The sequence below is a fragment of the Nyctereutes procyonoides genome, unplaced genomic scaffold (genome assembly GCF_905146905.1).
Source record: "Nyctereutes procyonoides isolate TBG_1078 unplaced genomic scaffold, NYPRO_anot_genome, whole genome shotgun sequence".
Lineage (NCBI taxonomy): Eukaryota > Metazoa > Chordata > Mammalia > Carnivora > Canidae > Nyctereutes > Nyctereutes procyonoides.
Genome location: NW_026575121.1, coordinates 29376563 through 29398186, shown reverse-complemented (window position 1 = coordinate 29398186; position 21624 = coordinate 29376563). Strand labels below are relative to the sequence as shown.

Genomic DNA, 21624 nt, shown 5'->3' with positions numbered 1-21624 from the left:
GCTTTGCCATATCTGCCTCCCAATTTTGAGAGAGAGGAAAACTTGACAAAGAAAAAAAAAATAAGTTTCCATCTTCAAAGCCTGGCTTTAAAATGTCCAGGAAGTCAAAATTAACTAAAATACAATCTTCAAATAAACACTTGACACTTAAGGTGTCAGGAACTAAGGAAATAAGGGAATAATGTAATTGTCCCTGTCCTCAAATAGTCGCAAATCCAGGGAAAAATTAGATGCAGATGAAAGCAAGAGCTTTCAAAGCCCAGATGAGAAATCAGTGTCACTTCCCATTGGAAGTGTTTTCCTGATTAAAAGGTTGAAATGACTGTTCATCTCTATATACTCAGAGAAGCCTGTGCATTTATCTCAAAACAATGTACTCTGTGAACTCTTGGGGACACTTCCTTAATTATAATGTGAACCCCAAGGGCAGGGCTTAATAATATTTTGACGGCTGAGAGTGGCTTCTGGGAATCTGATATTTAGGTAAGATAGAGAAAATGCACCATCAGTGCTTATTGTGTGACAAACGAGCAAATGACTTCTGACACCAAAACTTCCCCTTACTGAATTAAGTGTAGCTCCAGAAATATATGTAAGCACACACACCTCACACATATACCCTCACACAAATAATCAGGTAAATCATACCAGAGTATAGCAAGGAACTCAGAGAAAAGCAATGTTTAACACGCCTCTAGTGACTAGTGAAGTTCTCATTTTCAAAACTGACAGGGCTAGCGATATTATAGTGCGTGTAATGTTAGATCTAATAAATTCAACGTATGCAGCCCTACAGGTAATAATTTGAAAGACAACAAAATCTCAACAAAAATCTGTCCCTTTGGTTTTACCCTCTGAAGGATCTTTTTATAAAATAAATGCTAGCTTGTCAAGGGAAGCAAATTCTGTCATTCTCTCATGAATGTACTCATGTCAACTGCTAAGCAGATGAGCCACCAAGTAAGACTCTCAAGCAATGAATATAGATCAGGTGACTTTTGAATATAAAGATCCTGACGAGGGGGCACCTGGGTGGCTCAGTATCTGAGCCTCTGCCTTTGGCTCAGGTCGTGATCCCAGGGTCCTGGGATTGAGTCCCACATCAGGCTCCCTACAGGGAGCCTGCTTCTCCCTCTGCCTCTCTCTCATGAAAGAGAGATGAGAAAAGCCCACAATATCAAGTCTCACCCAGCAAGCCAAGACACAGTCAGGCCCCATGGCTTTGGGGATCTAAGGGGATGAAGAGCTGAGGGATGGAGAGTGGACATTCAGAAACTTATTTATCTATCCAAGAAGTTATTTAAGAACTAGAAATGAAGAGAAACTACAATACTACATAAAACTTGTTATTTATAGCTTGTCCCAGCATCAAACCTGCCTCCTATTCTACAACATTTCTTTGCAACTAAGCAGACTCTTTGATAATCTAACCTTGCAATTAAAGAACATTTAAAAACATGTCCATACATTTTTGCTACTGGCCTTAAACAGAGCCTTGGCAACCCAAAAGAATTAATGCCCCCTTTCAGTAACTACCTAACAACAGAGAATAACTGAAAAGGATAGAGAATGTGTGCAGTACAAACTTCCTTTCTGTTTCATTCCCTTCTAACTGCTTGGTAGGAAGAGAACATTTCAAAATGGTAACATGAATTGACAGGTGGAAGTCACTATAATCAAGTTACTGATCCAAGTTTGGATGTCATTATTAAAAAAACAAACAAACAGATTACAATGTTGAGAAACTCATTTGAAAGGCATGGGAAAAAAAAAGAAAAAGCAGGTTTAAGTCAGAAAATGATGAAAATTACTTCAGAGTAGGTAAATTTTTACTCACATGAATTAAAACCTTAAATAAATACTCATATACACATTCATATCCCAAGCTCAATTTGGCAGACTGTTAAAGAGTGCCATCTGGGAACCAGATTCCTGAGAAATGACTTTACAGTATTGCTGCAAAATCAAGCATCGTTTTGAAGCTGCAGAGAACAGTTAAATCCTTAAAATATCATCTTGAGCCTCTTTTATTTTTCATGAGGGAAATAAGTTAACACTAATTTTGTTCCCAACTACTGTTCCTTCGCAACTAGTATGTGTAAAAAAAATTAATTTCTGTACCCTCCATTTGATAGACATTTTTTCAAAACTGAAACATTTAAAGTTACACTTTATATCTAAAATATTAATACCCTAAATGGAAGAGCAAGTCTCTACTAGAAAATAATTTTTCTCTGCATGCCTGAAATACTGTGTTCAAAAGCATGGCCATCCTGTAATTGTATTATGAACAGAATGCATCTAAGGAAGCACTAAAAACTGGATTGAAATGATAAGGGGGTAGAAAGAAGAAACATGTTTACAATCTGTTCAAATTTTCAGCTTAAAATTTCACTAAATAATTCATGAGAGCAATGGCTTAAATACTTGACTTTGTTTCTGAGTCAAATTGCTAAAAATATAAAATTAAAACCATTAATATTCACTTTACCCTTCTGCCAACTTTGATTCCTCTAATCCAGGACAACCTCTGGACTACTCTGTTGAGTTGCTTTCTACAACAAGCAATTGCTCTGTGCTGTTTAATGACCAGATGCCACCCCAAAGACCACGACATTAGCTATAGGAGTGCTCCAGTGTGCTGGGCATGATGTTGTGGTCACTGTGCTGGCTCTGCTACAGGCCTTTCAAGGTGTACAAAGACAGCTCCATAGGCGTCACACCACCTCTTCTCTGTGGATCGTGTTTCTGAGTTCGGTATGAATATTTAGGAAATGGTTAATCGGGATCCCTGGGTGGTGCAGTGGTTTAGCGCCTGCCTTTGGCCCAGGGCATGATCCTGGAGACCCGGGATCGAATCCCACATGGGGCTCCCGGTGCATGGAGCCTGCTTCTCCCTCTGCCTGTGTCTCTGCCTCTCCCTCTATCATAAATAAATAAATAAATAAATAAATAAATAAATAAATAAATAAATAAATAAATAATTTTAAAAAAGGAAATGGTTAATCATAATGATGCCATTATTCATTGATATAGAAGCTAAATTTTATGGCCTCAGTAAACATCTCAATTAGGGTAAATTCAACCTTAATCTGCCATTCATGAAGGTCAACTCACAAACGTGCTTTTCCTTTTGGGAAAAAATAAGTGTCAAGATGGATCCTATTTATTAAAGTCAGGAATGTTAAAATTAAAAGTATCAACTGATATTTGAATCTATGCAGTCCCAAAATAAATGAATAATTCAAACACACTTGGAAAAGTTCAAACTACTTCCTGCAGGAAGTAAAGTAATTGTTAGAAAATTTAGACCACATATTAATACATGTAACTGTAGAAATATAAAGAGTATCCTAGTTCTACTCGACCAGTGGAAATTTTTTATTGGAAGTTAAAGTGCAAATCTGTAATTGCTCAAAATTAGGTTTTTGTAGTTAAGGCCTGGATTGTTAAAATTATTGAATAGCAACAGCTGTCTAAATTGGTTGCGTCTGCTCCTTCCACTCATGCCTACCGCACAGGGTTCCCCAGGCTCCATGCGCCATCCATGTTTTTGTTTTTGTTTTTTAATCACTGCTGCCCTCTAACAAAAAATACCTCACTTTTGCCAGCATGGAGGTTTATCAACCCTCCTCTCCTATTTGCTTACAGTGTGCCATGCAAACATGCATGTTAGACTACACTTGCAACAGGTCTGTGAACTAGCAGTGAGCTCTGGAGAGCAATTCAAATAACTAAGTACTTTGCCCCATTTTTGCTAGGCTTAGTGTATGCAGATGAGCGAAATAATGTCAATGTACTGACACATTACTGCACACTCAAATTAGAATGAGATTTCCCTTTTAAATGGGCAAACACACCAATGCGGAAATGCATACATTATTTTATTAATATAAGTAAAATTTACATTTTTAGCAGAACGTAAAGTCAGTCGGTAGCCTTCATTTCCGCATTATTAGCTTGCTGGCAGAGCGGAAATAAGGAATTTTAAGTTTAAGTCAGGGTTTCTCAACCTCAGCACTACTCATATGTGGGGTTGGAATATTCTTTGTTATGGGGACTATCCTGTTCATGAAAGGGTGTTTAGCAGCATTCCCGACCCACTAGATGCCAGCAGCACTCCCAGCCCAACTACATGGACAGAACTATCTCTAGACCTTGCCAAATGTCCATCAGGGGAATGAAACTGCTCCCAGTTGAAAACCACTGGTCTAACTAACCAACACCAAGTCCTCTAATCTACAATAATGATAGGACGAGATGTGACCTACAGAAGTCTCTGCATTACTAAGAAAACTAAAAGCTAAGAAATACATGCGTATTGAGTAACCAATAATTTGCTTTCCTGTAAACCTGCTTCCCTTTATAAAAATGCAATCTCAGGCCAGGAGAGCTGTGGCCAACATTTTTAAAGAAGCCATTTGTCAGCCTCCTCGGGTCTCGTAAGTGGGAGGCTCCCAGGCCCCCATTGCAGCAGCCCCTGGCTGGCTGCGGGCACTCTCTGGTCCAACGGGACAGAATCATCAGGGGAAGTGCTCCGAAGCAGAGTCAAGGCTCTCGGGCGTTCCTGCTGGTATTACCTAGGCACACCTTTACGGACTTGTGCTTTCCCCTGAAACAAGTTGTTCTGCATACTTCCTACTACAGATCTCACTACGTGACCTCCCAGTTTCAGTTTGCCAGTGATTTAATTTCACTCGGGGCTGAGCCCAGGTACAGAGTTTTTTTCCTAAACACCTTAGACCTAACATCTCATGAAGCCAGCTCCAGGCAAGTTTTGCTGAGAGCATTCTTGGAATTAGAAGCCAAACGAACATGTTTTGCCTCATGGGTAGTCTACTCAAACATCTGCTACAGAGTTTCAAAACAGTACAGCGGGGGTGGGGGGGTGGGGGGGAAACTTTTCCTTAAGTTGTCGCTGTTCATTAAGAATAAAGCATTTTCTAAGTAAAAACTTTATTTGCCCATCAGATAAGTCTTGAGAGAAGGCTGATTAGGAAAAATAAAACAAATACATCTGTGCAGTTATTTTTCATGGATATCAAGCATGACCTCACAATACTGCTGAAGTAAACATGCCATTTTGGTGATGAAACTGAGGAACAAACTATCTTCCAATTAATGAGAAATGCAGACAGACCCATCCCTGCTATGCACTTATCAAGGCTGTATAGTTTAGAAATGCTAATTCAACAGAACTGGAAGCATGTAAGTTCAAAATGGCTTGTTCATTTAAAAATATATATTGTTAGGCTTAGAAAAGAGGAATTGTATCTGGGCTTTTAGGTTTCACTACTAAAGGACCATGTGTACTATGACACATACAGGGTTATTTTTCCTTAGGAAAAATAATTGACCATTTTTAAGGTTTTACCATCAATTCTTAAATAGCTTTTAAAGCTATTACAACAGAGATATCAGCCATATAAACCAAATCTTTGTCTAAAATGATAGGAACTAATTTTTCTCCATTTCTATTTATTTCCACAGCTAGGATACTGTATTTATTCTCTCCTTTCGAAAAATGTTAATTAGCTTTAAGAGCCATGAGGAAGAGGTAGTCATTCTTACAAAATCAAATCATTTTCCTGTCACGATTATCTGGTAACACTTTATCCTGATCTACTGAAAAGCAAATTAGATTTTAATAGATTTATAGGGGGGAAAAAACAATCTCACGGGAGCTTAAAACCAGATTTCCTGAAACCATATACTCCTACGTGACACCATTTTCCATCTAAAACACAACAGAAACACCTGCGCACATTTTCACCCCCCACTTTCATTTTCTCATTCATACTATTAAAATAGCGAAAAACAGTTCATCTTTAGAAATTATCCACAATTGACAAGGTCATTAGCATTCCATGTTGGTGCCAGGCATTGATGCCTTCCAAATTACAAAAGAAAGTCCCTTTAACTACTGTCCCAGCCTCATTTTTGTTAGCATGTCTTAATTCCAAATACATAAAGACCATGTGAAAATTATTCTTTTTATTCTACGAACTATAATATAGCCTCTCAATTCACTTTATGAGTATAATGTGCATCCTCACCAGTAGCAACCAAACATTAGCATGTTGGACAAGCATTAAAATATAAACTACTATTTTAGTTAGTGTAGAGATTTAAAGTAACAACATGCCATGGTCTCAATTACAGACAGCTTCACATTCACAGTCCCTAAGCAATTTTTAAAATAATCAGTTTTGGATTCAGAACAGAGGACAACAGAGAAACGATTTTTCAGGAATCATAAAATCTCAGAAATTCTTTGCACTTCAGCCACAAGCCCGAAGCTTAAAAAATATATAACAAACAGTGAAACTTACCTGACAGTGACTCGGTTTGATAAATCCTGTAGATCCCCAGGATGGAAAAGCTGGGCTTCTTTCAATCCAATCTGTTCACAAGCTTTCAAAAAAACGTTTATATTATCCTGTGAAAAGAAGTGGAAAGTGATTGCTTAGCCGACCTCTCTCTCAAACAAAGGGTACAAATTTTTATGATAAAACTTCTAGGCTTCAAAGTCCAATCACAGCCAGCAAAAAAGGAGGCAGCGAGACCAGTGCATACATTTTTTTTTAATTACATGAGCATGTATAGCCTTTCGGTTTTGCAGAGCACAAACGGTAGCGCTAGCTTATGCCTGGGCATACGCTGTTCTGTGATCTTTGTGACCGGCACGTTAAACATTACCTGTTACAGGACAAGTGCCTAGCCACTGAGCAGTAATCTACACTTTGATGTCAGCTCTGCTCTGCAAACAAACGCCCTCTTCCCAGCTTTGCACGACAAGCCTCACCTCTCCTCTTTAAAAATAACTCCGGCTACTGACATTCACCCACCCAGAAACTGTTGGCAGGGAAGAAACAGGAGGAGGAACATTCTGTTTCTGTGATTACAAATTACAGAACGACTGTGGAATACCACACCTGGAATCTGGGTTCGGTTGCTGAGCTGGCTCTTGATAGACAGGGAAACCATAATATAGGACCCAGGAGAAGCCTAACGTTCATTGGCTAAATCACATAGTTTAGGTGTGGTACATTATTCACATCCTGCACCTGCCTCAGAAACCGCCTCCAAAAAATGAAACTCTACGTTGCCCTCATAGCTTATTTCAAAAACCAAAATCCTCCTCTCACAAACCAGTGCTTTTCATTCCTGTAAACTACTGCCCAAACACTGGCTGCTACAGACACACATTTGGTGAGCAGATTCAGCTTGAGCTTCCCTCTTCTCCTTTACCAAGTTGAGTGGATGAAGATCATATGGGGACTCCTTACCTTCTCTGTTAGGACTCTCAGGGAAGAGATGACCTGCTACAATACCAACACACGTGCAGCCACTTACACACTTTGGCACCACCACATCTGTAGTGAGAGAGGGCCTCCCTGAACTCTCACCTCCCTAATGGCTGGCAGTGAGGAATCAAAAGACAACCTGTCACTTGGAGAAAGATGATTACTCTTTTCTCATATTGAGAAGCTAATCCCCTCAAGAAAAGCCAAGGTAGCCCTACAGAGTAGGAGTGAATGACAGAGAAGCAAGGATGAAGAGGGTAAATTCAACAGCATGGACTCTTGGGAGAGTGAGGGGGTTTAGGGAAAGAGTAATAAGCAAATGTATGGCAAGAGAAAACCAATACTGACTACTAGGGACTCATGGACATTCAAAACAAAATATTCAGAGATGGGAAGTTATTCTAGTATACTTTCAGTAAAAGGCAGTATGAACTACCTAGCTGAAAGTTGATCCATGACCCTTTTATTTTTTTCTTCTAAAATTTATTTAAATTCAAGTTAATTAACATATAGTATAGTACTGGTTTCAGAAGTAGAATTTAGTGAGTCATCACTTATATATAGCACCTAGTGCTAATCCCAACAAGCACCCTTCTTAATGCCCATCACCAATCTAGCCCATGCCCTCACCCACCTCCCCTCCACCAACCCTGTTTGTTTTCTATAGTTAAGAATCTTATGGTTTGTCTCCCTCTCTTTTTTTATTTTATTTTTCTTTCCCTTCCCATATGTTGTTCTCAAATTCCACATGAGTGAAATCATATGGTATTTGTGTTTCTGACTTATCTGACATATACTCTAGTTCTACCCATGTCATTGCAAATGGCAAGGTTTCATTCTTTTGATGGCTGAGTAATATTCCATTGTGTAAATATACCACATCTTCTTTATCCATTCATCAGTTGATGGACATTGGGGCTCTTTCCATAATTTGGCTATTGTGGAATCCAAAATCATTTTAATGAAAGATTAAAAGAATTTATAAGTCAAAAGTTGAACAACTCAGTGAAAGGTGTTCAATCTGACTTAGTGGGGGAAAAAAAGGGGAATAACATATTGGCAAAATTCCAGCAGCAAAAGTGATCATTTTGTTAAGCTCACATATTTTTGAAAACCTATACTATCTCACAACTCAATGATTTAAATTAAAGGTTCTAAAACTGGCCTTCAGAGAAGCAGACAAGAACAAATGGCTTGGTGTCCTAGCACCCCAAATCCTACAGGAAGAAAAGCACATTTCTGAAGAGGAAGAATAAACCATTAGAAGTCTTCCCACCAAAAAGAAAAAAGAAGGAAGGAAGGAAGGAAGGAAGGAAGGAAGGAAGGAAGGAAGGAAGGAAGGAAGGAAGGAAGGAAGGAAGTCTCCCCACAAAATCAATTTGGTTCTGAATGTTTAAAATATTATAAAATAGGGATGGGTGGCTCAGGGCGTGATCCTAGAGTTCCAGGATCGAGTCCCACATCGGGCTCCCTACACAGAGCCTGCTTCTCCCTCTGCCTGTGTCTCTGCCTCTCTCTGTGTCTCTCATGAATAAATAAATAAAATCTTTTTAAAAATTTAAAAATTAAGCATTATGACAAAGTTAAACTGAAAGTAAACCTATTGAATTGACAGCCAAAATAATTATTCATGTGTTTTCTAAAACCATAACAGCACTCATCCAGTTGATAAATATGTACCTATTGATAAAAATAAAGCCAAATATGCCTCAAAACCTCAAATAGGTGGCTATTTAGAAATAAACTACTTCAAATCTAAAGTGATTATAGTTCAATAGAGACAATTTTAAAAAAAAGATTATGATGAAATTCTAGTTTTAAATAAAGCCTTTAAAAAGCAGAGTTTCTTTTAGAGTTCAATGATGCTCAAGCTTGAAACAGACAAACTTCACAAACAAGGCCCCACACAGCCTATGCAGCAGAAACAAGTTGTATTAAGATCAGAACTGCAACCTAAATCCTGCTTATTGGACTCCAGCCCACTGGTAATTTCTTTTTTGCAATTTCAAAAGACCTAGGCAGAAAGTTGCCTAAGGGGAGATACAAGACTATAAAATAAAATTTTAATGTCTGTTGGAACACCAAGAAGCTACACCCACTCAACACATTAAAAGGGAAGCAGTCTTCATTAATGGGATCAATTTCACTTGCTACTAGCAAAGATAAAGTTAAAACATAGGACAAATATGAAACATCTTCTGATTAGACTGTTAGCCAGGACTCCAAGTTAGCTCTGCCACTCATCAGTTGTGTGGCTTTGAGAACATTAATTAGCCTTTCTGGCCCCATTTTCCTCCTCTGTGAAATGAGTAGTTTCTGGATCTGTACCCCATATTCCCTAGGGCATACACCTCTGTGCAAGAGGAGGGAAGCCCAGACCTCCCTAACCCAACCCTCAATACTTCACTTAAGTAAGCCTCTACAATTCCTGTACCCCGAGGACCAAAAGTGGATTCACAACAACAAAACAAAATGAGGATCCCAGATCTGCAATAGCTCCTTCCAGTGTCATTTATCTAGGACATGAATAAAAGCAGACACTATATAAACAGACAAGGCAGGATGGCTTAAGATTTTCATATTCTCCCCCAAGCCCTCTACACTCCTTAGCCTAGAATCAATTACAAGGGTAATCATAAGAGGTGTAAGGGGCAAGGGTAAATTAAAGAGAGATTAGTGAACTAGGAAGAGTATTTCCTAACAACTGAGGAAAGATGAGGTATCCACAAAAATTTACCAACCTTCCCAGGTTTATATTAGTCTACTGTGGCACCTCTATTGACTATCTACCACTACATAGCTAGTTATCCCAAAATTTAGCAGCTTAAAACAATAGACATGTATGATTTCACAGTTTTTGACGGTTAGGAATTCAGGAGTAACCCACGTTGGATGGTTCTGACTTAGAGGTCTCTGAGCAGGTTGTAGATGTCAGGCCAGACGGCAATCACCTGTAGATCCTCCTGGGGCTTGAAGAAGCAAGCCCTCTCCAAGGTGGCACACTCATAGCTGGCAAGTTGGGGCTGGTTATTGGCAGGAAGCCTCAGTTCTTTACCAAATGGACATCTCCATTAGGCTGCCTGACAGAGTGAACATTCCAAATGCAAGCATGATGGCAGCTGTAGTATCTCACGGCCTAAGTTTCAAGTGGGATCACTGGGGACCACGCACCACAGTTCACTCTCTAGACCCAGTGATTCATGTCACTCCCGCATGGAAAATACACTAACACTTTCCCCCAAAGTCCTGGAAATGCTCGCCCCTTTGCCAGATGAGCTCAAAGTTTAGAATCTCACCTAAACCAGATCCAAGGGACATCTGGGTGGCTTAGTGCTTCAGTGTCTGCCTTTGGCTTAGTGCATGATCCCAGGGTCCTGGGATCAAGTATCACATCAGGCTCCCTACACGGAGCCTGCTTCCTCCATGTCTCTGCCTCTCTCTGTGTGTCTCTCATGAATAAACAAATACATTTTTTAAATAAAATTTTAAAAAATCAGATCCAAGTTTATATAAGGATCCCCATGTGTAGATCCTTAAGGATAGCCCTCAGACATAGTTCCTTTCAACCTAAATGTCCGTGAACTAAAGTGACAAGTTACCCATACCCTACACCCCTAACATACAGTGGTGCAGGGTAGCCTCTAGACATATTCTAGTTCAAAGTGTGGAGAAACTAAGGTACACAGGTATCACCAAGCCACAGAAACTCTGTAAGACATAGAATGATAGGTCTTTCATTAGGATTCAAGGCCAGCAAACACCTCAGGGGTTTTTCCTTCATACTCTGGACTCTTGATTCTACCTTAAAATCATCTTTTACTTCCTTGAAAAGTAGCTTGTGTTTGTAGGTATGTAGCTTTTTCAGTCTGCTTCCTGCCTATAAAAGTTTGGGGAACTAAAGGTCTTTTAATTTTGTAATCCTCTATCCTTTTCAGTCTACTATTACAGTGCTTCAGCAAATACACTTCTCTCAGTACTATAAGTCTTTTATGAATTTTATTGAACTTACTCTCATTAGATAAAAGCCACACCCACAAATCTCTTCAAGAGAAGCCCTTAGCCTTCTTGGTATGCCGAGATGACAGACGGACATCACCTTTATGCTTCTTAGAAGCCCTACTGCTTGACAAGACAGACTTCCAAGGTACTACTTGGATCTTTCAAAGATCTTAGAGGATTTTGCAGCCACACCCTCAGCTTCACTTTCAGACCTTGTTTTCCTGCCAGGGCAATGAATTTGATCTTTCCCTGAAAGCCATTTCTCAATTCTAGCATCATTTGCTGACTAAAAAGGCAGACAATTTTGAAAATCAGCAATTCCTGTGCCCCTCTTGTTTATCAGGGTATCCTCTGCTATCTCATATTTTACTATCACCAGCAAGAGGAAGCCAGGCAGCACTTTAGCACACCATCTGGAAGTCTCAGCTAGAACATCTAATTAGATACAATGTTGAGGTACAAGGTAGTATCAGGAGGTAATCATTGGGACCACTGTAGAAGTTGGCTACAACACTTAGAATGCAAAATAGTTATCAATTTGGAGAAGATAAACTGTTTTTAGAAATGTTGAGTTTCAGACATCCACATCAAGATGTTCAACTAATGGTAAATTGGGTTTGGAGCCCATGAGAAGTATTTGAACTTAAATATTGGTTTGGGGAAATCAAACATACATTGGTAGTAACTGAAATGAAGGATGTGGATGAGCCCTCTTAGGAAAAGCAAAACAAAAGAAGGATTCACAATCCAACACCAATATTTACCAGATAGCTTAAAAACAAAAGAAAAAACACCTAGCAACCAAAGAAATCAGAAGAAACGCAAAACTGCAAAGTGTTATGGAAAACAAGGGAAAAGACGACAGAAGAGTGGCATGCTACAAAAAAACTTCATCAAAGATTAAAACTGTTCAAAGAATTTGACAATCAAACAGAATCTTTAGTGAGTATAAACTCCAGGGTGTTAAGGAGTAAGTAAGTGACAAAGATCGGCCATTTACTACAGTGTAAATATTACCCCAAATGCTGAAGCTTTCTTCTCATTGCCCCCTATTTTATATCCTACTAGAGATTCCCTTCACTCCTTCCAAAGCTGCCATCTCTGGCCCCTCCAATGCTAGGATGCTCTGATTCTGAAAGGACATGTGATGGAGAGAGCAGTTCCCACTCTCATTCTCTGTCCCCGAATGTAGGACCTGTTTCTACTTCCTCCCAACACTCTCTGGTTGTAAACAAAAACACAATTATTCATTTCTATGGGGTCTTAACTTCTGTCTCCATGATACAGCTGAAGAGAGTCGTAAGAAGGATTGAGGCCAACATGAACATTCTAACACTAGACCCAGAGGTAATATGGGTCTTTTGCAACATGAGCCCTTTCAGAGCTATTCATCCCACTTTCCTCCCGAAAGCACTTACCCAATAACATAGTCTCATGTCACTTCAGCAGATTGCTAGTCTCTTATCAGGGATGGAAGCAGTTGAGGAAAGTATCAGGGGCCCAGAGTTGAATTAATATATTTTAGCAAACTCCAATCAGTTGATATTAGGGCCCTCCCATTTTGTTATCTATTTCTCCTCATCCCATACCTCCATTTCTCCCATTGCACTTTACTAAAAAGTGCTAAGAATATACCCCCAAAGAACTGAAGAGTTTCCCAAACAAGGACAGGTACAGGCACATCATAGTGGCACTATTCACAAGAGTCAAAAGATAGAAACACCTAAAACATGTACATTAATAGAAATGGATAAAACAAATTGGAATATATTCATACAATGACATATTATTCACCCATTAAACAAATGAAGTACTGACAGCATGGATGGAAAATGGACTTCCAAAACACTACGCTAAGTAAAAGCTAAACATACAAATGTTACATACTCCATTTATAAGAAATATCCAGAATAGATAAGTCCTTAAAGACAGAATGCAGATTTGTGGCTGAGAGAAGTCTGGGGAGGAGGAGGATGAAATAGGAGGCAACCTAATAGGTAAGGGGTTTAACTTGGGAGTGATGGAAATGTTTGGTGCCTGCACAACACTGTGAATATACTACATGCCACTGAATTGTCCACCGTAAAATGGCTAATTTTGTTATATGAATTTCACCTCCATAAATTATTTTTTGAAGGTGTCTTCTATAATGTGCTTAAAAATGTAAATGTCCTTTAAAGTGCTGATTCATTTATGTATCTCATTTACATAAATGGCATTGTGGTCTACATCTTTCTCTTACACATTTAACCATTCTGTTACACAAAAGTCTAAATCTTCATTAAACTCTATGCTGGGGATCCCTGGGTGGCGCAGCGGTTTAGCACCTGCCTTTGGCCCAGGGTGCAGTCCTGGAGTCCCGGGATCGAGTCCCGCGTCGGGCTCCCTGCGTGGAGCCTGCTTCTCCCTCTGCCTTTGTCTCTGCCCCTCTATCTCTCTATCATGAATAAATAAATAAATCTTTAAAAAAAAATTCTATGCTATTCCTCCCTAGGCTCTTATGCCGACTAAAGTCATTTTCATTTTTGGAGAAAATTTTTAAATGTTTCTTGTATGTATTTTTCTTAAATTTTTATTGAATGATATAATTTCAAGACTTCCAACTCACAGAGGGAATACTTGGTATCAAGATACTTTAATGTCACAACAAATGAGGAATGTCTATTCAAAATAACAAATGAGTTAGACTCACTTCTGCAAAAATTTCCTGAGTGTAGAGGGCCAAGAGCGTTCATCAATAAAAATGGGTTATTTAAATAAATACAAGGATATTTATTACAGAAGCCCTAAATAAGAACAAAATCCTAACCAATTCTGAAAAAAAGAGTAAAAACATGCTCAGAGCTGTAACTGTACCTTATAGGCAACAAGGGTCACACAGTCACCACCTTAAACCAAAGCTGCCAGAATGACATCACCTGGAAGTGTTCCCATCAATGAACCAAATGTTCCTCATGTGCTCACTTTTGCCTGTTACTCCCAGTAAGTTTCTATGCCTACTTTAAGCAAGATTTTTTGATTAAAAAAGAGGGCACATTATCCAATTCCTCTGAACTGCGCGCATGATAATGCAGATCAATTTATCCAAAAGCAAGAGACTTGGTGACCTCAATCCCTTTTCTATTTACAATTTAGCATCAAAGCCCCTCCCTGTCTCCTGTCCCTTAGAGTTAACAGTGACAAAAGTTAGAAAGTATATGCCAACAATCAAGAAGTTGTAAGCACTGTTTGAGGCAGAGAAACCAAACTAAGTCTCTATGTTAGACTAAGAGTCTCTAATCAGCCACATCATACTCTCCAGAGAGAGCATTCAATCACCACAAAGGTGATGCTCATGCACACAACTAGGCAACTGCTGGCCCAGCCTCTTGGTACTTGACATGGGGTCCACACACCATCAGCATCACTTGGGAGCCTGTAAGAAATGCAGACTCAAGCTCCACCCTAGACCCAACGCAATCAGAATCTACATTCTAAGAAAATCCTCCAGGTGGTTTGAGTCTTTGTAGACATAGTGTTCTGGAAAATAACAAAAATAAGGAAAATATTTCTGACTAGGATTTACAGCAGTGTTTCTCCTTAGTATGAACACCAATCACCTAGGGATTATGGAGCTCACCATTAGGTCATCACCAAAAGTACTCAAATCCCATTCTTCTGATATATTGTGACCATTCAAAATTATTTTAAAGCAACTCCCAAGCATGGGAGTGATTACAATACAGCCAAATTATAATCATTTTAATTATATAGTTTCCATTAAGGAAGTAGTGTGGTTGCAATTTTGATCAGTGGCACTAGTTTTATTATTAGAGACTTCATCTTCTATTTTAAGGCTTAGTGAATAAATGTAAGCATGTGCTAATTACAATACACAGGTAAACACACAGATCCAACTTCAATAGTTACTTGTGATAAAAGTACACGACATATATTTCTTCAGTTCTTCTCTGCAAAGAGCCTCAGTCATGTGCTGCTAGCAAAGGATTTGAGGACAAGGTGAGCAGTCAAGTTTTGTCACATGTGACAACAGGAGTAGGAACCAACTAGGAATATTTAAAGGGAATTGCCAAGCGACATTGAGGGCCCAGAGGATTAAACATGATAAATCACCAAGTGGTTGGCAGGCTTTTCTCCAGTGTTGCTTGGCAGAGTAGGAGTAAAACCCATACCAAGAGGGTTGAGCAGAACAGAGCACTAGCGAGCTAGGGCGGTGGAAGGTCAAAGGCATGAGGGCTGTGCTCTAGTAAAAGGCTAGTTACTGAGATGGTTACAATGTGTGGTTACAATGAACCACACAGAAGCAGTGACAGGCTTTGTCAAACCACAGCATGGAGTAAGGTACAGTCTTCCGTGGTGTTCAAATTAAACTTCACATCAAAAATGAAGGAGTTCAAAAACTTACTCTGTTGAAAGAAAGGAGGAAAGGAACGAAGGAAAGGGGGAAGGGAGGGAAGAGGGAAGGGACACAAAATATTGAAATAGAGGCCTAAGAAGTTCTGAGACCAGACTGCTGGTTGCCAAAAGTGGGTAGACAAAATGGGAATAAAAGAAAAAAAAGTTCTGTCATCAAATTACCCACGTTCTCCATTCTGAACGAAAACAAATACGTAATTGCCTAGTGAAACATGTCATGATGATGCCAAAACACATTTCATGAAGCAGTAGAGCACATTTAATGAAGGCAAACAGCATAGTAAAGCTTTAGAGCTAGCTGGAAATTCACACTCCTTCCGTGCAACTGTTCCCACCCTCTTTCCGAGAGTCACTTTTACAGGTGATATGTCTTGATCGTGAGGCCTTGTCTGAGCCTTTCCAGCCCCAGGGACTCTTTGCTTTATGAGGCTGACTCACTTTTAGTCATTTCTATGTCAAAAAAGTCCAAAGACTCCCTCGCTATAATTGTAAAACACTGATCCTAAATCTGCCTACTTAATGGGAACGAAATCTCGTCTTCCTCTCACAAGAGCCGCTTAGCTTAGCTACTTAGCTCTCCACCTCACACATGCCACACGCCCACAAGCCACCCCCAACCTCACATCTCCTCTTCATATACCCCCGGTTTTCTCGGTTCTCCTGTCATCCCAACTGGCCCTCCTCTGAATCAGCTGATTTTCTCAAGCTGGCATCCATGGAGTTCTTACCCTATGCCAGGCAGCATGCTGAGGCACTTTATACAAACTATCTCCAATTCACACTATAAAAGCTTATGAAGTCTTATTGTTCCTATTTTACATGTGAGTGAACTGAGGCCTAAGAGGTGCATGAGTGACCAGAGGTTGTCCAGGAAGCAGTGGAGCTAGGACTCAAATGGAGCTGCTCCAGTTCCAGAGTCTGTGCTCTTCACCACTAGATTCGTTTTCACCACAAGTGAAACAAATCACCACTCGTCAGTGGCTGAAAACAAGACAAGTTTATTATCTTCCAGCTCTGGAGGTCGGAAGTCCCAAATCAGTCTCCCTGGGTTAAAATCAAGGTGTTGGAAGGCCATGTTTCTTCTGGAGGCTTTAGAAGAAAATCCATTTCTTTCTTCTTTTCCATTTGCTAGAGACCTCTTCCCTCCACCCTCAAAACCAGCAGCATCAACCTCAGTCTCTATCATCACACCACCATCCAATCCTCACTCTCTTCCACTTATGAGGACTCTCGGGATGATACTGGGCCCACCTGGATAATCCTGGAACTTCTCCCCATCTCAAAGTCAACTTTTTGGCACCTCAATGTTCCCCCACCTTACAACAGATTGATTGGTTCCTGAATTAGAGCGTGAATATCGTTGGGTACCATTCTGCCTGTGACAACCATCATACTTCCTTACAGATAGGTTCCTGTTTGCTAGGTCCTCCCTTCCCAAAACGAAACATCTGTAGCTAAGATAGGACTCCAGATGTGGTCAATTACAAGTCATCACTTGATGGGTCACTAACCAGGGTCCTCTTGCAAAAGGAGAGTAACAGTGATTTTGAAGATTTACTGAGGAAATAGATATGTAATTGGCAGTTTCTGGGATATAGCAAGTGGTCAGTAAATGGACCTTACTTCTCTTGTTATAGGACACAGGTACTTCGCATTGTGGCATCTCTATCATACTGTTGAGATGTGAGATAACAATAACCAGTTCACAATGACATCACAGTTTGCAAAAAGATGACCTGTGCATTTTAATGGGCCAGGAGGCTAGTGAAATTTGGAGTAAGAATAAAGTGGATATAAAGAATCTGAAATGAAAATCATGTGATTTTTATAAAGTTATAAAATGCCTAAGTTTGCAGATAATATAAAATGGCTGGACTCTTACGACTCTAGGTCACTTTAAATTGCAGATTTCTATATTCAGTACATTAACTATGCCTTATTTTTCCAACATCCACAAAGAGGACCAGATACATTTCCCATGTTTTTATTTCGTCTTTTTTTTTTTTTAATGAAAATAGTACAAGTACAAAGCCCCAAGGCAAACTGCAGAAACTTCTCTCCAGGTTTACATGGATTTACATTCAGCTCCTTAAAAGTGAGCATTTGTATTCAACTGCTTAAGATTTTACCTACAGATATTACCTGGTCTACTTTTCTCCATATTGGCTATACCAAGGCCACAACAACAGACACTTTGCAGAAATGAAGATGTGCCTAAAAGGGAAAGGCTGGTAAAATGACTGAATAAACTGTAAATGAATAAAATGGGCATCATGTTAGGAAAATGCCCAGAGAAGAAACAATGCAGAGACTCCCATCCTGTCCATAAGAAACTCCATACAATGGTTATTTTGGGGGGAATGCAGGCCTATTGTTGCCACACTCCTTGAGAAGCCAGAGATGAGGATTCTATATGAAATCTAAGTATACGAATGTTGGCTCAGATTTAAAAAACAAAAACAAAAACAATGTAAGCCAAATAAAATCCATCATGAGCCATTTTATGACCTCTAGCTGGTCTCCTGGACTCTCCATGGGACCAGCTCAGTAATATGTTGCTTTAGAACTTCTGTGTGTCATGGACAAGGCTGGCTTCTAATGTGATTTTCTTTCTTATTAAATAATCACAAATCATCTCTTTAGTCATGTTTTTCATGCTGTTGTCAGGGAACAATATCTAAGATTGACACTGATCACTTTGACATTTGCAAATCTGCAATCTTATGTAAACTGACTCAATTTCCAATTTCTCCCTTGATTCTCCCCTTCCCTCCACCAACCCTCTGGCTCCTTAGTTTACTATCTCAATAAACTACTGATGGGAAAACCCTGGCTTCTCTGTCAACCTATTAGCAAGCGCTATATGGTCTTTCATCAAAACAAACTCTGACCCCTTCTAGCATTTCCAATATTGTCACCATCACCTCTTGCCTGGACTACTGTATAGTCAAGAGTTCTCTAAACAACAGAACAAGATACATATCTATATATAGAGAGATTTATTTTATAAATAAACCCTAACCCTAAAAGGAACTGGCTCATGTAATTATGGAAGCTAAAAAGTCCCATGATCTGCCCATTTACATGCTGGACACCAAGGAGGGCTGATGGTGTATTTCCAGTCCATGTCCAGAATCCTGAGAACCAGGAAAGGCAATAAAATGTTCCATTTTCAAGTCAATTCCAGTTTCAAAGCTGGCAAACTTGAGAGCCAAGAAAAAGCCAATATTTTAATTCAAGTCTGAAGGCAGGAAAATATCAATGTTATCAATGTTCTAGTTATGCAGTTAGGCAGGAGTCGTTTTTTCTGACTCACAAGAGGATTGATCTTTTTGCTTTAGTCGGCCCTTTGACTGATTATATAAGGCCCACCCACACTGGGGAAAACAATCTGATTTCCTCAAGCTACTAATTTTTTTTTTTTTTTACTGATTCAAATGTTAATCTCATCCAAAACACTCTCACAGACACATGCAGAATAATGTAATAATGTCTAACCAATTATCTGGACACTCCATGGCTTGTCAAGCTAACACAGAATTAGTCATTACAACTACCAAAACTATTCTTTAACAGGCCTTACTGCTTTCTTGATTTCCTTCAGTCTATTGTTCACAAACCAACTTGGTCATTTTTTAATTCTAAATATTGAGGCATAATTCACATATAAGTCATAAATGTATAATTCAATGGTTTCTAGTATATTCAGATATGTTCATCCTTTACCACAGGCAACCAATAACCTCTAACAAATTAAATTGCCTCCAATAGCTTCTCATCATGCTAGGAGTAAAATGTGATCTATCCACCAAAGCCTAAGAAGCCTCATACAATCTTGCTGGCCTACTTCTATCCACCTTGCTTCGTTCCAGAGCCATAATCCTTCTTGATCCAGCTTGATCCAGTCTTGATCCTCCCTCTTTTCCTTCTGTCCCAAAATGTCCCATGATCCCCAGATTTTCCCCCTCCCTCACTTCATGCAGGTCCCTGATCAAATGCCAACTCCAGGAATAAGATATCTCTGAGCACCTTTTTTGAAAAACTTCTCCATATACTCAACTCAATCATTCTCTACCCATTCACTTTATTTTTTCACTGTAACTATTGGCAACTGACAAGATATTATATATTCTGCATGGCAACTATTAGTACCTTATGGGTTATTACTGATCTATTGATTATACTCCATTAGGAGAGAAACTTTCCCTCCCTTACTTGTGGCTGTATTCCAAGATCTTAGAATAGTACCTGGCACATAGTAGGTGTTCAATAAATACTTTTTTTTTCAATAAATACTTTTAGGAAGGGAAGGATAGTTGTGGGCGTAAGGCTCATCAAATGACCAATGTATTCATACCAATCTTCCACCTGGGTTCTATTTATTATTAATCTCATTTGAGTTGTTTCCAATTTCTACATAACAAAAGGTTCCTAAAGAGAGATGTTCCAAGCATTTTAGTATCTGAGTAAAACTATCATGTATGATATAACCTACTCTGAATCAATTTTTCTTTGACTCTACATGTTAATCATGCTGTTAGTTCAGGAATTCTAATACATTAATTTTTTTTAACAGATTGCCCTCAAGGCTGAAAGTTGGCATATGTTCATCTTAGATTTAAAAACAACTAGGTTTTGGAACTCTAGGGAAGTGCTCCTAAACTTGTGTCAATGCCATGACTAAAAAATTATGGCTCAAAATAAAACAGGAGTTTCCTGATTTACAGTCCCACACCATTATGAGGGTACTGAAAATAACTTTAATGTTAATACTAAGTTTTTGAGTTTCCATTCCTGGTGATACTTATCTTTACTGGGAGTTGGAGAGAAGTAAAGAGACAAAGAGACTCTTGAGGGAATCACCTAAAATTTCTTTTTTTTTTTTTTAAGATTTTATTTATTTATTCATGAGAGACAGAGAGAGAGAGAGAGAGAGGCAGACACAGGCAGAGGGAGAAGCAGGCTCCCCAGAGGAAGCCCAATGCAGGATTCGATCCCAGGACCCCGGGATCATGTCCTGGGCCAAAGGAAGGCGCTCAACTGCTGAGCCACACAGACGTCCCTAAAATGTCTTTATAAATAACTCATTATCATTGACTTATTATATGCCATTTATCTGGAAGTATTAAGACATTTGGATATTTACTATCTAATATTTGTTACCTTGAAAACAGCCAATGGACAATCCCCATTTAGTCGGTTTTCTCAACTTAATTATCAAATAACCCCAAAGTATTTCAAAATACTGAAGGTGACCCACAGAAATTCCAATACAATATATATTAGAAGTAAATTAAAGTACAACCACAGAAAATGTAATTTTCAATGCATAAAGTGGCCTTATTTCTAGCAAATGGACAGCTTTTATGCTACAATGTCTTACATAAGTGTAATGCATTAAATAATGGCAATGCTACAGTACTCTCCTGTAACTTCATTAAGAAAAAAAAGCACTCCACATTTCTGTTATTGGTGTTCTGTTTATAAGGAAAATAGCAATATTAACAAACTAGAAAAATAAAAATAGGTTAAATTTTATTGTTTGAGGCATTTTTATACAACTTGTAATGGGGATTTACCCTCCCTTTTGAAATAAAAAGATATCTTTAGTGTAGGTTTAATCATGAAACCACAATTGAGCAATTTTAATCAAGTTTATTGATATAATCTAACCTCCCCTGACTCTACTAGGAAAAGGAAGAAAAAATCATTTAACTCAATAAAACACTAAGGTCTAATTCCACATCTATGAAATTGTTCCAATATAATGACAGGGGAGAAATGAACAATAATTAAAGAACATGGTCATTTTTATAAAACATCTAGCCTTCATTAATTATTAACTGTGAGGAAAATGAGAACATGAAAACTAAATAAGAGTTAAGGCAGAAGCAGTGTTATG

The 21624-nt window shown here is 38.9% G+C and overlaps 1 protein-coding gene across 12 annotated transcripts in view; it reads right to left on the bottom strand.

Moving 5' to 3' along the window:
• LMO7 (LIM domain 7) overlaps nt 1-21624 on the bottom strand; it is a 200363-nt gene that overhangs the window by 91287 nt on the left and 87452 nt on the right. For 11 of the 12 annotated variants that reach the window (XM_055336006.1, XM_055336008.1, XM_055336009.1 and 8 more), the window contains one exon: nt 6333-6439. In XM_055336006.1, coding sequence (XP_055191981.1) covers nt 6333-6439 — 107 coding nt within the window. Of the gene's footprint in view, nt 1-6332; nt 6440-6935; nt 7020-21624 lie in introns of those variants that run through there. The other variant, XM_055336018.1, reaches the window with a different exon arrangement.